The sequence below is a fragment of the Vigna unguiculata genome, chromosome 9, assembly GCF_004118075.2.
Source record: "Vigna unguiculata cultivar IT97K-499-35 chromosome 9, ASM411807v1, whole genome shotgun sequence".
Classification (NCBI taxonomy): domain Eukaryota; kingdom Viridiplantae; phylum Streptophyta; class Magnoliopsida; order Fabales; family Fabaceae; genus Vigna; species Vigna unguiculata.
Genome location: NC_040287.1, coordinates 36,588,747 through 36,608,146, shown reverse-complemented (window position 1 = coordinate 36,608,146; position 19,400 = coordinate 36,588,747). Strand labels below are relative to the sequence as shown.

At 30.8% G+C, this 19,400-nt stretch overlaps 1 protein-coding gene across 1 annotated transcript; it reads right to left on the bottom strand.

Moving 5' to 3' along the window:
- Positions 1-267: 267 nt before the first annotated feature.
- LOC114163015 (probably inactive leucine-rich repeat receptor-like protein kinase At2g25790) lies at positions 268-4,237 on the bottom strand. Its single transcript, XM_028047058.1, has 3 exons — positions 4,075-4,237; positions 1,037-3,684; positions 268-902 (listed from the first exon to the last, which is right to left on the bottom strand). Exons 2-3 carry the CDS (start codon positions 3,597-3,599, stop codon positions 562-564), a joined length of 2,904 nt encoding a protein of 967 aa, XP_027902859.1. The 5' UTR covers positions 3,600-3,684; positions 4,075-4,237; the 3' UTR covers positions 268-561.
- Between the last annotated feature and the right edge of the window lie 15,163 nt (positions 4,238-19,400).

The following is a 19,400-nucleotide window of genomic DNA, read 5'->3' as shown; positions in this document are numbered from 1 at the left end:
AAACTTTTATGAACCGGTTTTCCTGTTATTGAGATTTATAGTTTTCACACTCTTGAGAAATGATTATATATTATTTTTTTCACACGTGTTTATGAAAGCTTTATAGAAAATCAAAATTTATAAGAAATTCTACAAATTAGTAAATGAATAAGTTTATTTTAATTTATAAAAACCTATATTTATTATGCAAGTGGTAGTAAACAGTTCACGGGGTTAACAAAAAGTGGAAGAAAACGGTCAACTACAAGAATAAAAGAGAGATGCAGCTGTTGGGAAATACAAAGTTGATTGCTTTCATATGATTAATTTATTAATCACATTCAATTTATTTACATTTACTTTTACTTTTACACTCATCAGCACTATGTCAAGCATGCCCTTATAATATCAACCAAACATTTCCCTAGCAATCCCTTCTTCATCAACAACTTCTTCTGCTAAACTACAAACCTTCAACAAATTAAGGATCAAAACAAAAAAAAAAAAGGAAAAAAAAGTGAAAACTCAAACAAGAGTAAATAAAATCTATAACCATAGGTCAGAGGAATGCTCATCAGAAACTCAACAAAAACTAGTTCTCTGAAAACTCTCTAGGGCTTTCACTACATCTCTTGCGCATGGCCTTGCACTGGGATCTGTTGTGGTGCAGTGCAGCGCTACATTCATCATCTCAACCATCTCCTTCTCATACCTCAATGCATCTCCACCTTTCATCACAGGATCAATCCACGTGTCAACATGACAATCAGAGTAGCAGTAACGGGCCCACTCCACAATAGTCTTCTGCATGCCATTGCCTGCTTCTATGTCTATGGCGTTCCTTCCCGTTAATAGTTCAATCAGCATAACTCCCAACCCATATATCTCACTCTTCTCTGTCACATTTTTCCTTTCTCTTGTCTCTGAAAATGTAGAATCAAGTGTCATCACTCACACGAATCCGACAACAAAACATTAACGTATGACATAACATAAGACATTGTGGATTATTATCATGAAACTCTAATACATGTAAAATAGTGATTTAGTATAGTACCTTGGGCAAGGTATGGCAAACATGTCATTATGGGAGGGGTGACCTTAAGGCGAGGGACACCTTTGCTGTCGACCCTAACTATCTCCCTTGCAACCTCTCCCACCAAAACCATGGATGAAGCGTGAGAATGCAGGAATTTAATCGCTTTTGAAACGCCAACAGCAATCTTGCAACGCTGTTTCCAACTTAAACTATTCACAATCTCGCTTAGTTTCTTACTCTCTTCGTGTTCGTACACCAAGTACCCTCTCTTTCCACACCTACACGTCCCCATAAGATTGAAGATATTGGGGTGACGAACCTTTCCACCCTTCACTGTCTCTTCCCACATACTCGTCGAAAGAGAATTCAAGTCACTGATTTCCATTACCATGAACTGCATGCCATTCTCCAAGCACTTCCCTTCGTAGGAAACCCAGTTCCTTCCTTTGGACACAACTCTTCCCTCTTTAACAGCAGAGAAAACATTATCCACCTTCATCGACCTCGCTGCTTTCGAACAAAAGAACTGCACTTCCCAGGTTCCGTCTTCGTTTTCCACTTTTCGCACTTCCGACAAGCTCTTTCTCTTGTGAACATAGAAGATGAGTAAAGAAGCTGCTGCGAACGCAACCAGTGCTAGTAGAAAACACAGCATGATGAAGAGCCAGGTTGGGTTCTGGTTATTGCTTTTGCACAGTGGCAACCCGCTTGAAGAGTCATCATCACGGTCGCAAAGGTTGTTGCCGGTGACTGCACTAGCGTTGATGGCGAGGAAAGCGCCGGTAGAAGGTAAACTTCCACGAAAATGGTTGTGTGAAATGTTGATCTGAACGAGAGACTCGGTGCTGCCCAAATCCTGCGGAATCTCGCCGGAGAATTGGTTTTCTGACAGGTCAAGGAGGCCGAGAACCGGCATCCCGGAGAATTTCATCGGAATTTCACCACTGAGCTGGTTGTGACTCAAATCTAAGGCTACAAGCTTCTTGCACGAGCAAATTTCTTCTGGAATGTTACCAAAGAGTTTGTTATTGCTGAGCTTCAATTCCACCAGCTCGGATAAGCTTTTATAATCTAGTGGAATAGAACCTGAGAATTGGTTGTTTGATAAGTCCAAGTCCTCAAGAATTTGTGTCCCGAAAGAGCTAGGGAGTTCTCCAGAGAAGTTGTTGTTGGCCAAACTGAGCATTTGAAGCGACGGCATGTCCCATTTTCGTTCATCGATCCTTCCCGAAAGTTGGTTTCCAGAGATATCCAAGAAGTATACCTGAGGCAGTGTGGTTAACTCCGGTGGTAATTTCCCCGAGAACTTGTTGTTTTGTAGTCTCACTCGGCGAAGGCTTCTGCAAGAGGTTAAGCTCTTCGGGATTTCTCCTTCGAAATAGTTGGAGAAGAGGATCAGCTTGAAAAGACTACCTGAGTGGCATATGTTATCTGGAATCTTCCCTGCGAGGTTGTTGGTGGAGAGGTCCAGCACAGTGAGGTTGCTGTGTTTTCCAAGCTCCTCAGGAATCTCACCTATTAATCCGTTTGACCATAGCTGAAGAACCTGGAGCCGAGGCAAAAATGCAACACCCTTTGGAATCTTCCCAGTGAAATTGTTTGAGAAAAGGTGGAGAATCTCCAGCCTCTGGAGCTGAACCACGCGCTCAGAAATCAAACCCGAAAGAGAGTTATCACTGAGATCGAGTGAAATGAGCTTTTTCAGTTCGAAAATGGATTGTGGAATTGGACCACTCAGTTTGTTTTGATAAAGAAAGAGATATTGAAGCTCGGTGAGGTGTCCGAGAGACTGAGGAATAGGTCCAGTGAGGTTGTTGTAGACAAGGTCGAGATGATTCAAAGAGAGTAACTCTCCAATGCTACTTGGTATCTCACCTGAAAGGTTGTTGTAGCCCAAGTAAATCCACTTCAAGCTCTTCATTCGGCCAATTTCCTGTGGTATCTTATCCACTAACTGGTTTGAAGCCAGCGTAAGGTACTGCAAAGTGGTCATGTTGGTGATGGAATTCGGAATCTTTCCTACCAAAACGTTTCCTCCAAGATCAAGATACCTCAGGCTGGAAAGCAATCCAATTCGGTGAGGTATGTTCCCTGAAAACATGTTGTTGGAGAGATCCAGAGTTTCAAGGTTTGAGAAAAGCACGGAAAACAATGGCTGAGGCAAAGAACCCGTGAAGTTGTTGTTGCTGAGGTTAAGGTAACGAAGTGGAGACAGAGAATTGAGAGAGTAGTTAAAAGTGATTTCCCCAACAAACTGGTTATTTGAAAGGTCGATGTTTGCGACGTATGGAAGTTGAAAAATAGAGGAGACCTCGCCGGTCATGTTTTTTCCCGAGAGCACCACAGCGTTAACGTGGGAAGCGTTAACGTTGTTGTCGCAGGTGACGCCATGCCACCTGCATGAAGTGGCAGAGGAAGTTTCCCAGTTGGAGAGAAAGTGAAGCGGGTCATCGATGGAAGCTTTGAGGGATAACAAAAGCTGAACCTCTTTTGGATCTCCGTGGGATGAGTGGAAGTTGAGCATGAACAAGAAGAGGCATATAAATGTCATGGATTTTGTCTTTGAAGATCCTTTGGCCATGTCTAGCTTTCTGATGAGTTTTATTTTTTGTGAAGCAATTCAGTGTTCTATCTTCTGCCTTGGATTTATCTCCTCGGATCCCAAGCTGTAAAAAGTGCATAACATGATTAACGTAACTTTTTAATTAGATTAGTGATCAGTGACCAAAGTTCAATAGCATGTCAATTAAAATAATCATGGGCAGAAAGAAAAAAAAAACACACACACTAAAGTATTATGAAATATTCTTTATTCTATGTGTGAATGTTTTGGAAAAAGACAAAGGAATATATGTGTTGTTGTAACAAAAATGAAAAACACATATGCAGCTTTTGCAGGTGGCTATGAGTGATGAGTTTGACTTCTAGCTAGCATTAATTTCATGTGAGTCAGTTCATGTGCTAAGGGACATTATGCATGCGCCAGGATATATATGAAGTTGGAAGAGAGAATTTGTAAAAGTGGCATAGATAATGAAAAGATATAAATTACGTACCTAACTATCATAATTGGAGGAGTACTTAGTTTCTCAGGGTCAAAATGAATTGAGGATAGAGAAGAATTGGATTTGAAGTAAGTAAAGAAAGGGAGAGAGGGATATGGTGAAATATTGATGGAAATACTATTTGAAGAGGATGTATTGGACGTGAGAGAGAGGGGTGTGTGCGTGCTTAAATAGATGGGATGCTACAAGAACTGGAACTGGGCACTGAGTTCATTCATAACTACGAAACTGCCCCTTGACTTCTTAGAGATTGGCGTTTGAACACAAACGGTTGAAAGAGAAACAGGGACAGATGTTGGAAAAAGGCTCTGATTTTGTCGGATTGTTACCAAAATGCTCTTTTTTGACCGACTCACTGGCAGAGCACTTGAGAAAGTGACAAAGAATTTCTGTAACCGTTGAAAACAAACTCTTCAAACTCTTCCTATTATTATATTTAAATCACTAATGAAAAGGTTAAAACGTAATTTGATGAATGATCATGCGTCATATCAGCTTCACGTTCTCCTAAACAGTATCTATAATTTTCCATACATGAAAAGCATACGCTTAATTAACGGTGGGTCGATGTGAACGTACGCTTTTGATTTTGAGGTATATATATATATATTAAAATTTACAGGCCGTGTGCAGAGTGGTTTAATTTACTTTTGGTAAAGTTTTGGCTATCTTGGTACTTCAGCACTTGTTTGTTTTATGTTGTCAGAACCTTGTATGTTTGGTTTCTATTTGATGTTTCATTGCGGTGTTTCGTCTGTCGGACAAAACAACCATACAAAGAAGGAGCGGATATTTGAACGGAATAACAGATTCAATTCTATTTCTAAGACGAGGACAACACGTCCATGCATGCCACCAATTTTCTGGAATCAAGAAGAAACAAAACTATATGTGACTGTAAAAAAGATTAGTGATGAATATGCAAAATTTAAGAGATTATGATGCAAGGAGTGCAAAGATTATGGTTTAAAAGTAATGGGGTGGGGGTTGTAATTTTGTTATGAATGGAGGGCAGAAGTTGGTGGAGCGCAGGAAACACCAGCTTTCCATTGGCATGTTAAAAAGCAAGATTCTTGAGGCACTTTTGGTTGGACTTTATTTTCTTATCTTGGATTCTCGTTCTCACAAAGCAGAAAGAGGTGCAGAGAGAAAGAAAAAAAACTTTAGGGGAGAGAAATAGGAGTTGGAAGTGAGGCAAAGGGGAATGAGCAGAGCCATGGGCGAGAAAAAGCTGAAAGAGAATAGGGAAAATAAAATGGAAGAATGTAAAGAAAAAAAAAAGTTGCGAGTCTTTTACGTTACATAGACTGATGATTAGTACTGAGGCCGTGGGCACATTCCCTTTATAATAAGAATAATAATAATCTTTCATTGTTATTCAGTTGTCTTCAACCTCTGTATCTATCTATCCCTGTGTGCTATGAGAAGTAACGGACCCACCATGTCTTTCTCGAAGGAATATACAGTGTGTGGTCTTTGTCACACCCGGCATGCTTTGCCCATCTCTCCATTTTCTAGGGTTTTACACTCAAAATTCCCATTTCACCATTCTTATTCTCACCCTCCACTCCCTTTCCTTTTTCTTGTCCTTCTTTCCCACTATCTTCATTCATTATAATAAAACCATGCACTTTTAACATTCATAATTAATAAACAAACACAATTTCGACACCTAGTGGATACACTCTCATGCATATTGTATGCTAAATTGGAGTCTGTATATATATATATATATATATATATATATATATATATATATATATATATATATATATATATATATATATATTTCTTAACATTTTTGTCACATGAATCTCAAACCCTTATGCAAACTCAGAGATATCTCACGTCGACTAGAAATAAGATGATTGTATAGTATATTTGTATATGCAAATCTTATTTTACAGGTCAATTTTGTGGAATTGAGTTTGGTTTAAAGTTCACTTCTTAACAATAGTATCAGAGTCATGAGTTAAAATCTATTCTAGCCAAATTTTTGACTTGACATTAATAAATGGTCCAATAGCGATATGATAGCAGGTGGAACAATATGTCTAGTAAACGTAAAATTTCAGAAAGACAGACGGTAGCTCATAGATCAGATACCATGTCAAGAAATAAGCTTTAAAACTTAATTCAACCTCACAAAAACCACTTGTAATCTGAGTGGATGCAAACCTTATCTTTTCTTGTAAACAAGTTTTGTGAGATCGTGTTAGATTTCAAGCTCGATTCTATATATATTATCCTATTATTTGTGGTTAGAAATAAGAATTGAAATTAAGTAGCAGTGATGTGAGTATGGTTGGTGATATATAGAGAAGTGAATACGAGGTCATTTCTTGTTATTTAAAGCATGGCATGAGGTTGATCTCGTTTTGACATAGCTGTCAGTGATGATAACGATTGTAGCTAAAGTAGAGATATTATGGTGGTAGTGGCTGGGACTGGGAGTGTGGTGCAGTTACCTAGCTAGCTATAGCAAAAGTGATGTTGATCATGGTGGTCACTGCTCACTGCTCATGGTTATGGGCAGCAACGACTACTGCACTTTATATTTCTTGCATCGCATGCACGTTCGATTTAAACTCAAATTATTAACTTTGAATTCAAAACAATTTTGCACTGAGAATTTTAAGGTTGCAGTGTAATATTCATGGCATATCACATATTAGCTACTCACTAAGAATGCTATGAAGCTTCTTTGAAGTAATCAATGGTGTTCAATGATAACTGTGTAACTAGATATAGCTAGATGAAGGAGTAAAGCAGCAGCAACAGAATACACTATTAGCTGTTTCAATAATTGAACCATTCAAACGTAAAAAAGAAGAAAAAATTGATTAGTTTATATACTTATGTCATGAAGAAAAGTGGAATTGTGCCTATATGCTGTAAAGATAAGTAGTGCTTTTCTTGTCTTGGATTAGTGCTTTCATTTGTACTAATCTATGGATTAGTCTATGAATCACTGTTGAGCTATATATGTATGTAATATATGTGTTATATATCCTTAGTAAATTAATGGGTTAAATATATTTTTGGTTCCTTGACTGTCCTGAATTTTGTAATTAGTACATTTCGAAATTTTAGATCAATTTAGTCTTTCATCTCTTGAAATATATAGATTTAGTCCTTTTAATTAAATTTTGTTAAGTGTTTTTGACATCTCAAACACATTTTATAATAGTATTTGACTTAACATTAAAACAAAAATGTGTCAAACAGTATAAACAACTTAAATACGAAATACATACGAAACATCAAATAAACTTAACAAAATTTGATTAAAAGGATTAAATCCACATATTTTGAAAGATGCAAGATTAAATTGGTCCAAAATTTTGAAATAAACTAATTTCAAAATTCACCGAAAGTCAAGGACAAAAACATATTTAATTCTAAATTAATTCACATTTTGTAATTATTCAATATAATGAGGTATGCATGACGCGAAGCCGATCCATTTTCCTTTGATGGGATCTGAGTCTCTTTAAAATTTGTAGGGTTCCATGTTCTTCTTTAGTGGTCCAGTTCAATCACTCAGCTATACTTTAATAATGCTTTGATAGATTAAGCACCATTATGCGATATAAAAAGTTTTAATGCACTTTCAAAGAGAATAAATTGAAGTAACCCGTGCAGAAATATATTTATTTTTTTCCTTTTTGTAAAGGGCACTATAATATATACATATATTAATGTTGAACTAAAAGGTCCACTACGATGGTGACTAACTCACTAACAAGGAGTATTAGAGAGAAGAAGCAAATTAAACACCACTTGGTGTTAACCCTAACAATGGTGTCAAAACTCCACAGATTCCACTTAGAAAAAGTGATGAATTATGGTCAATTTTCTTTGTTAATCATTCACATGAAACCCATCTAGAAACAGTTGCAACTGGGATTTAAGCTGGCAAGGATTGGTTCAAATAAATGTATGAACCAAGAAGCAACCATTGGTTCAAATAAAGTTGATGTTGATGGATCTGCACTTAAAGAGTTTATTTTACTGTCAAATAAAACTAATTTTGAATAGTTAAATGCCGGATGTTTGTACTGTGAATTTACATTGGAACTGGTGCTGCAATAATTGATTTGAAAATTAATTAATAAATCAAGCACTGATTAATTCTATATTTTCTACCTCACACTCCTTGTATTATTGGATCATTTTTTGATATGGGCTAGCATGATTATTTAGGGCCCTACAGCATTCACCTATTTAGATGGATTTTATAAACTAATTTAATTCCGGACTTTCTTGAAAACGATTTCATTTTTTAAGATTCAATTTCATTATCTATTTAATACATTTACATATGGCTCAATTTTTTAAAAGAATCAAAACGGGTTTTATAAAAACCATTCGATTTTATAAGCCTTTTATATAAAGTGGTTAAATTGAAAATTTTTAAGAAGTTTAAATTTATAATTAGTCTCGGTTTGATTTGGTTAGGTGATTATTTTTCACACCCCCTGTAATTAATGTCTAACCTTCTGCATCTTAATCATATCAACTTTATAAATGTCTAACCATATTTTCTTATGAAAAGCTCACTGTAATTAAGAAAATTTAAGAAAAAAAACTTTTTATTGATGGCTCTTTTTGGTAGAGTCAAATTTAAAATTAAATCTTCTGAGAACAAAATATCATTTATAAAAATTTGAATGTTAATAATTAGAATTAAAAGCGAAAATATATCTAAACTCATAATCATGAGAGAATTCCTTAACTTTCTTACTAATAATAGGACGTAAGAATATAAAAGAGTATACTGTGACATAGTATCTAACTTATTTTATGGATAGATGAGATTCACCTTTGGTATTTTCTTTTAAACTCATCACAAAATAAAATTATTTTTTAATTATCACACATTAAAAATCTCCTATATGCTTATAGTTAAAATATTTTAACATTATTTGATGACTTCTAATTTGAACCAACGCAATAGATGTCCTTGATATTTTAAATTATATAATTATTCATATACAAGATTAATATTGGAGTAAGGTTCAACAATCTCCGATTTGGATTATATGTGTTGTTCCGGTATATCCAATAAGTCTTACATTGTTTAGAAGTCGAGGTTAAACGTAGTTCAAATACTCTTTTCTTCATCATCTGAGATGTCTTTTAAGGGTAAAATCGTGACTGAGCTCCACGCTCCAAAAAGTATAATACTTCGAGAATGTGGTGGTTGTTTATAATGATGGCTATCGGACGGACTTGACAAGATACTTTACGATACAGGCTATTAATTTTCTATATTGTATTTTTTTAAAGATCTAAATATGTAATAGTATTGTAACTTAAACCATTAATAATACTTACAAAATTAAGTTTAATTATTAGTTATAATAGAATAATAACATGTAAATGCAATAATTATTTTAATGTATCCAATTAACAACACTAACTAATCAATTAAAATATTCAAAAATATTTATATAATTAAAAACAATTTTAATATTCATTTATTTATTTGTTTTATGTATATATAAAAAGTAAAAATAAAAATAAAAACTGGCAAATCACCTTGCCAACCCATCTTTTGGCAACATGGGTTACAAATTTTTACTCGTTTTATTATGACAGACTAGTTTGTTCCGGTCTAATCTGTTTTTTGACAAACCAATAACTAATCACCTTGCCAACCCATCTTTTGGTAATATGGGTTACAAATTTTTACTCGTTTTATTATGACAGACTAGTTTGTTTCAGTCTAATCTGTTTTTTAACAAACCAATAACTAGTCAAGTCAAAATGAGTTAGGTTGGTCAGTTTTGTCTCCCAAAATAATTATATATTTTACCAAATGTATCTTTCCTTAATTCAATGCAATCCAATAATCATATATCAATATAGAATCATAATAGTCTTTATTATATTTATCGTAGGGAATTTTCTTCGTGCATCCTGTGTTTTTTTAAAATTTCAATTATGTTCCTATTAAGTTAATAGAAAAAAAAATATTTTGAAAGATAATTCATAATGCAAATTTATATTCTCGATTGTATAATTAAGAATACAAATTTGAAAGACAATCAGAATGCAAGTTACATTTCGGATTGTACAATCCGACAAATCTACATTCCAAATTATATTATCCATAATACAAATTTGGAACAAAATTCAGAATATAATATGCATTTAAGATTGTACAATTTTTAATGCAAATTTATATTCTAGATTTACAATTCGTGATACAAATTTGGAAGGAAAAAAAATCTGAAATCTATATTACATTTTACAAGTAAATTTGAAAGTCAAGGTGGAGAAGTAATGTTTTATTAAGGAGTAACTAAATCATTTCATGAAGACTATGGGAGTGCAGAAAGAAAACATGGGGTGCAGGAAGAAATCCTCTTATCATACCGAATCAATCAATGGTCACATGTATTGTCATAAATGAATAACATAAGTCATGGATGTGCAGTATGGAATTTCATGAATAACAAAAATAAAAATAAAAAAATTAAGATTTTAATTGTATCACAAAAATATTATACGAATAAATTTATAAAAATAGATAAAACAAATAAATTATAAAATATAGATGAGTCAAAAATGTCGGAAAAAAATCGATGGATAAACCCTATTATTTAGAAAAAAAATATTAAATGAAATTAATTATAATAATTTAATAAATAATTTCACATTAAAATTTTTTTGAAAAATAAATTTTAAATAAAAAATTTTATTTTTTATGTTTGTTTTAGTTTTTCTAAACTCTTGAAAATATATATATATATATATATATATATATATATATATATATATATATATATATATATATAAAGGGAACATGTTGCGTGTGTGAATTATTTCTTTTTCTTTTATATATATCTTTATTTGTGTCACTCTAATCATATTTAAATCTAGCCATTCCTCCTTTGGATTATCCTTCTTGAACATTCCAGCACCTAATTAGAGAAATTAGAGCTTAATATTCCACATGAACTAGCTAAGCAGAAACTTCCTCCCTCACAATTCCTAAGTTTAATCACCTGCGCTTCGAGGATGTCAAAAAAGAAAAAAGGTATTAAAAATGTATTCAATTAATAAAATAATATAATTTGGTCATATATTTAATTCGTGCAAAATTTTCAGCACATATCAATTCGAGGATTAAATAACATAAGAATAAATATTCATGAATAGTATGATAATAATTTAAAAGAGATATTTTAGTCTAATTTAACTTATGGGAGATATTTTATATCTCTTTATATGTTAAAGTGAGATTATTTTACAAAACCATCAAAATCATATAATAGACAAAAAATAAAATTCGAATGATGTAAAAAAAAAATGGTGTAGAATAGACTTATATGATTTTCTAACTAAAGATTTGCATTTTATATTCATGACGTTATTGTGTAGGTTTATTCATGCAAGCTTCAATCTATCTATTGGCCTCTTCATGCTAGCATGGATTCATGTATAAACATTCAAGCAAAGAAGTTCTATAGTGTCGGAACCGTCCAAGTGTGAATCAAAGTCTCACATTGGATACCATAGACAAAGTTAAACAATATATAAGAATAAAGACCCATAACACCATTATCTTAAGATTTTGGGGTAAAAGTGGTGTCAAATGTCTTATATGTGTAAGACTTATGTCATGTATATATAAAGACCCACAATCTTTCAATAACCATAACCCATATATAAAAAATATATATAAACTCATATGTGATATCAGAGTCGGTGGTTCGAAGTGACCGACCATATATATATATATATATATATCGGGTTCCCTTTCTTTGTGAGAATTAAAGCTGTCAAAACGGGTAACCTGGCCCGACCCGACCCACCGCGGGTTGGTGAGTTAAACTGGTTGGCTCACGGGCTCACTTAATTAAAAAAATACAATTTTTTTTATTTTCTATTTGAATCAAAACTAGATTATAATTCTAATTAAAATCTAAATAAACTTTAATACAATCCAAATACAAACCAAAATCACAAAAATACAAATTATCTATGTGTATGCTAAAAAAAACAACCTAACATGACTCAAATACAAAGTTCAACTTAACAAAAAATTCTTATGTGACCCTTTATTTGCGGGTTGATGAGCCAACCCGGCTCACTACGGGTTTAACCCGGTCAAAAATCTAGGTAAGTCAGGTCAAAAATCAACCCGTATTGAAATTTGTAAAAAAATTTCAACCCAACCCGGCCCAAACCCGTGGTGAGCTAGGTTGGCTCGCGGGTTCTAATCCATTTTGACAACTCTAACCAGAATACATTGAAAACTCTAGCACATTGAGGGGGTGGTAGAGGGAAATTTTTTTTCACATTTTTCACATAACTGCTACCGTAAAATCGACACTACAGATTCGTAGGTTTTTATAGGTTTTTCTTAGGGATGGCAACGGGGCGGGGCGGGTACGGGTATCATGATCCCATCCCCATCCCCATAATAAAAATTCATCCCCATCCCCATCCCCAAACCCAACGGGTATACAACTTTTGACCCATCCCCATCCCCACCGGGTAACGGGTATTTTCTTATACCCATACCCATACCCATTTTTTTATTGTTCCATATATCAATTAAATATTTTTTATAAAAAAAAATTAAAAATCACACCAACGGAATCATGATACTATCAAAATATTCAATATTAAAATAACATACTCTTTTTGATTTTCATGATGTCAAATATTAAGAAAAATATTATAATAGTATAAATCTCAAATTAAAGTATCAAATAACAACTAAATAAAATTCAAATAATTATATAAAAGCTAAAAAATTACACATTACTAAAATTTTATAATAACCAAAATATTTATTAATTTTACAAATGATCAGTGGTTTCATTTGCATTTGATCCACCTACACATAGAAAAAAAATGAAAAATTAGATATGATATAATAATTGAAATTGAAAATTTTAATTACTAGAATATAATGTACCTTCTTCATCAGATTCATTTTCACTCATGAGAACATCTTTTCCTTTCACAATCAAATTAAGGATATGTGCTGAACAACGCATATGAAGCAAAGACCCTTTCTTAATGAGTGTGTCCAACTTCAACTTATCCTTAATTTTTTCAATCATGCTATCATTTGTGCTGCAGTTGTCTAAAGTGATAGTAGACAATTTTGTATCAATATTCCAATCGAACAAACAATCAACTAATACATTGCAAAGTCGATCAGCTGTGTGAGGTGCGGGAACATAAATGAACCTATAAATTAAGCAATATTTTGTAATACATATAATCTTTCTAGAGGTGCATAAAAAAAATTACTGGAAAATTTATAAATTAAAAAAGGTGTACCTCAAAATTATATTTTGCAATGTCCAATTGTCATCAATATAGTGAGCTGTGATAGACATATACCCTTTCTTTTGATTGCTTGCAGTCCACATATCCGATGTAATTGCTATTCTTCCTTTATTTGTATCTATCAACTTCATAACAACTTGTTTTTCATGTTCATAGATGCCGAGTATCTCTTTCTTTATCGTATTTCGTGAAGGAAGTTGAAATAATGGTTGAATTGTTGTCACGAATCTAATAAAACCAATATGGTCCACTATTGACAATGGATATTCATGCAATATAATCATTGTTGCAAGTTCCCTCTTGGCATTTTCTTCATTATAAGCTCCACAAGCCAATTCCTTTTTGCCACTTGAAATCTTAGAAAAAAGTGTTTTTTGTCCCCCTTTTCCTTTTGCTAAAGTCTTCTTTTGAATACATATGTTTGTATGATGGTGCAAGTGCTTTGTTCCATTCTTTGTTTCTCCACCAAGCAGTTTCTTGCAATAGTTACATTTAGCTTTGTATTTTCCATCAACTTTTATCTTTTCAAAGTGTTCCCACACAACACTTTTCAATTTCCCTTTCTCAGGCTCTACTTGTGTTGTTGAATGTATTTCATCATGAACTTCTGAAGGTGTTTGCGTAGATGGATTCAATGGAGATTGACTGTCATTATTGGAACTTTGAAAGGGAGTTGGTTGTTGTGAACACTATGGTGGACTTGGTACCTGCAAATCTTGATCTCCTGTGCTCATTTTCTCTAGAAACTAACATACGTAACAAAAAAAATCAAACAAAGTAAAAAGGTTAATTTCTTTTTTAACAAAATATAAAAGGAAAACCATAATCAAGTTTAAAAATATTTCAAATATTTTTTATACTATTAAAAATTTATATTATACCACTTAAACGAAATAGCACAAATAACAAAATTAAATTAATAATAATTCAAATTTAAACATAGATTCTTCATCTTTTGATCTTGAATTAAATTAAGGATTTATACAATTGAGCACTTAAAATTGAGAATTAAACATTATCATGAAACAAAAAATAAATAATAAATAAAATTATCATAAAGGAGTAAAGATAATTAAATGTGTGACCCAAATTTGAGAATATCCATTTGAACATAACATAACGGAAAAAAAAATGTATAATTAAGATTATGATAAAAGGAAAAGTACCTTGAAGATCTGCTTAAACCTTAAAGAACAAGCCAAACAATTAAAAGAGAGTAAAAAAGTGTATAACCAAAGTAACAAAAAGAAGAGCTACAAAATAAGAGTCAAACATTTTCATGAAAATAAATAAATAAATAAAGATAATCAAATGTGTAACCTAAAAATTATTTCATAAAATGAAATTGAGGAACACCTATTTGAACATAACCATGTACAGAGAGTAAAAATTATGTAATAAAAAGAAGAAAAATTACCTTCAAAATTAAATCTTGAAAAACAAACCAGACAATTGAGAGAGTAAATAAAGTGTATAACAAAAAACAAAGAGAATGAGAAATATGTTATATATATATATATATATATATATATATATATATATATATATATATATATATATATATTATATTATATTATATTATATTATATTATATATTATATTACTATGTATATATATATTATATGTGTGGATATCTTATGTTTATATATATATATATAATTATTTATATATATTATATTATATTATATATTATATTATTATTACTATGTATATATATTATATGTGTGGATATCTTATGTTTTTATATATATATATATATATATATATATATATATATATATATATATATATTTATAGATATATATTTATTTTAAGTATATATTATATTATATTATATAATAATATAAATATAATAATATATATTATATTATTATGTATATATATTATATGTATATGCGTAGATATTTTATGCTTTTATATATATATATATATATATATATATATATATATTTCTTTTAAATTTTTATAAATTTGTCATGTTATAAATTTGTTTATAAAAGATCTCACTAGTTAAATGATTAATTTGTTTTATACGTATATATTATATATATTATATTATATTATTATGTATATATATTATATGTATATTATATTATATTATATTATATTATATTACATGTATATGTGTAAATATATATATATATATATATATAAGTATATTTTATTTATATGTATATATACTATATTATATTATATTATATTATATTATATTATATTATATTATATTTTATGTGTAAATATATTATTTATTTATATATATTTTTTAGATTATTTAATAAATTATAAATAGTTTAGTAATTTAAGCGGGGACGGGTATTTGGGCGGGTATATATATATCCCCATCCCCATCCCCATCCCCAGTTGAAAATTTCGGGTATTACCCATACCCATACCCATACCCAGTCAAAGCGGGGATTCCCCGTCAAAACGGGGACGGGTTCGGGTGATACCCACGGACACGAGTTTATTTGTCATCTCTAGTTTTTCTTCTCTTCATTCTTCTCTATTTGAAAGCTTTGTTACTTTATTATTTGGTTGGGTGTTGACAGTAACTTCTACAATTGATTGAGACTCATTTGTACTCTTGTTGATCATAGTGGAGCTATTTCTTTGGTCTTGACTACTCGTGGTTTTTACCCTTGTTTCAAGGGGGTTTCCACGCTAAAAACCTTGGTGTCTTTATTTGTGATTGTGGTGATTTATTATTGCTTCTTTTTAATATTTGTTCCTCATAGATTCTTGCAAGTTAGGGGAAATTATATCGTTGCATTCTCTTGTATATTGCTTCTTGGATGCTTCTGCTGCTGGAGGAGGAGTGTACAATGTGGTGGAAGGGACTCATCCTTGATGGAGAGATTGTTAGTAATCCAAGTGTGAGTCTAAGTTTCATATTGGGTAGAAATGAGAAAGTGGAGCACCATATAAGGATGAAGATCCATAAATCCATTGTCTTAAGGTTTTGGGTTGAGAGTGGTGTCAATGTCTTATGTGGTTGGGCTCAGGTCTCATTGGTATTGTATCTCCCCGGTGAACCTCATCCTCTATAAAGTTTTCATGGCAAGAGTTCTAGGTAAAGCGTAGTGGAGCACGCTTAGGTCTCATTGATGTTGTATCTCTCTAATGAACTTCCTCCCTCGAAAAAACCAACAATATAATGGATTATTAATATAATGTTTCAAAAAATGGCTATTCCACTATAAGAAAATGTCTCATTAACTATAACCAATTTTAGTGGTCAAAAGTTGTTAGTCACTATAGATACCAATTTAAAAAATAACAAATTATTGATTACTAAAATAATCACTTTTATGAATAAAAATTGTAATTGTCTCTAAATTGGTTTTTAAAATTTAGCTACCAAGGTTTTAGCTGTCAAAGGAAATTAGTCACTAAACATTAGCTACAAAGGTTATTGTTACCGAAAGAATTGATTTCTATATTAGTCTCTAATTAATTAATAGCCAATTTAACGAGCAATTATCATTTTTTATTTATAATATTAACTATTTTAGTAAAAATATTTTTTTTTTATTTTGTAAATTGGTATTTAAGTTGGTCACTACATTTGCTCACTATAATTGATTATTAATGAGATATTCTCTTATAGTGCTCTGACTGAACAATTCAATCATTAGTATAAAACTTCAAAATATGTGAAGGAGTAGAATCTATCTTTTTTCATCTTCGCGAATAGTTTTTCTCTTATCACTTTTAACAAATGAATCTATTATTTTATTTTTCATCAATATACATTTTTTTACAAATTAATATTAAAATATTAGTCATTATAATCTAATAAAAAAAATTGGAAGACGTATTAAAAGAAATATATTATAATCACGTCACACTTAAGAATCAGTTATGAAAAAACACATAATACATTACTTTTCTTTTCTTTTCTTCTATATTTATATAAAATGAATTTACAAAATGTTCGTGAAATAACAAATAATGTTAAGTATTAAACCAATATTGCATTATCAAGTGAGACAATAGAGTTCTACCTTGGTTTTCTTCAAGAAAGAAAGAGAACAAAAGAGAAATGAAAACAAAAATAATGAGATTGTGTCTAATTTTCTTCTTTTTTTTCAAAAATAAAAAGAAAACATATGACAATGAGAGATGAGTACAATTTGTGAAAATCTAGAAAGACAATAAGAAAGAAAATAAAAAATATTTTAATAAATATTTGATTTAATTACTCTTTTGATCTTTGTTTTCATCGAAAAATGTCAAGTTGGTCCTCCAATTTCTCTAATCACAACTTGGTCTCAATTTTTGAAAAACTGATGCAATTTGATCATTTTTTTGTTCGTTAATTTATTGAAACGGATCAAAGATTTTTCATTAGAATTGAAGTTGTTAATAAAGATGATTTACTTTATTTGTGTAATTAACAAATTTTAGTGTCAATTTTGACAAAAAATTATTGATCTGTTGCAATAAATTTGACAAAAAGGACCAAATTGTATCAATTATTCTAAAATCGGGACCAAATTAAAATTAAAGAAAAACATCTAAATAACCAACTTAATATTTTTGGATGAAAACAAATGTAAAAAAAAAATAATTAAACCCAAATATTTTTATTCTTTATTATATTTGATTTTATATTTTATTATTTATTAACATTAAATGTTGTTCTTTACGAAAAAAACACAATTTAATTTTCATTAGTTTCTAAAATATACCATCTATAATATTAAAAATTTCAAAATATATATATAGTTTAAAAAGAATCAAAAATGCTAAGATGATCTATATATATTAATGTTTGTTCCATCTTAACTTTACTATTTACATAAATATAAGAAGATGAAAGTCCCAAAGAATATAAAACATACGTTACCCTTTTCATCGTAAAAGACAAAGAAAGGCTATTTACTAGCATCACAGATATTATGAAGAAAATGCGTATAGGATCACAACACAAGACATGCATGCTAATTTGCTCTCGGATTTGGTACAGTTGGTAGATATAACCATCAAATTCAATCCCTTCAATCAAAATTAGACAACTCATTTACAGTTGGATTTTTTGTTTTATATAATCCTGGTGTAGAAATTAAATACTTATCCACTTTATTAATCGTTAAATTTCTATTAAAATATTCTATTTATTCTTCTTACCAGGAAAGAGCGATGTCTTCTCTAGGTGGAAAGTCAAGTTTTTGAGAGTCTGAGCTTCATTTTTCAAGTTATGGACATCAACAGAAGTTTACCTGCAAAAAAGAAAAAATTGACACTGAAATCGGTAAAAATCATTAAAAATATTAAGTATATTTGAATATTGAGTTAAAAAATTAAATGAATAGTCTTATAACATCATTATATATTTATAAGCTTTTTATCCCTTAACCAAAACTTCAGTAATCAAAGGACATCGTCACTTGTATAAGTACTTGAATGATATATATATATATCTTGAATTTGGTTTATCATCAAAATTTCTACACCTGAAACCATGACCTGCACTCACTACCCCCTCCAACTCCTTTCTCAACGATAAATTTGTTTTTTTGAAACTTAATTATTGTTTTTACTCTACTAACTTCAAGATTGTCAAGAAATGTTAACTGGTAAACTGGTAATGAAATTAAAATAATCTTCAAATTATAAGTGAAAACTTCAGAGAATTAAAAATAACAGAAAACACCAAGAGATCAATTAGTACGTCGGATGTCTTCTTTTTTTCATGTAATGAAGGTTTTACTACATAGATAGTTGAGAGAAAAAGGTAATACAATAATGTTAATTAGTGTAAAGAAAATAATAAAAGGAGAATAATGTTAATTATCATCTCCTCAAACTCAGCCTAAAATAAAACCCACTATTTTATTTTCTATATGAGAAACAATGAAATGGTTTAGAAGTACCACAAATTTATGATTTCAATAAATTTTGACATGACACATATTCAAGTGTCAAAATCTATAAGAAAAAAAGAATTAATAACTGAGTAAGTGTGATGTAAAAAAAAAATTATCCAGTGAATGATT

Excerpts from the sequence above, each read along its gene's own strand:
- LOC114163015 (XM_028047058.1), bottom strand. The coding sequence starts at position 3,599 with ATGGCCAAAGGATCTTCAAAGACAAAATCCATGACATTTATATGCCTC. Across the intron at positions 903-1,036 it reads TTTGCCATACCTTGCCCAAG|AGACAAGAGAAAGGAAAAAT; the intron begins GTACTATACTAA and ends CTACATTTTCAG.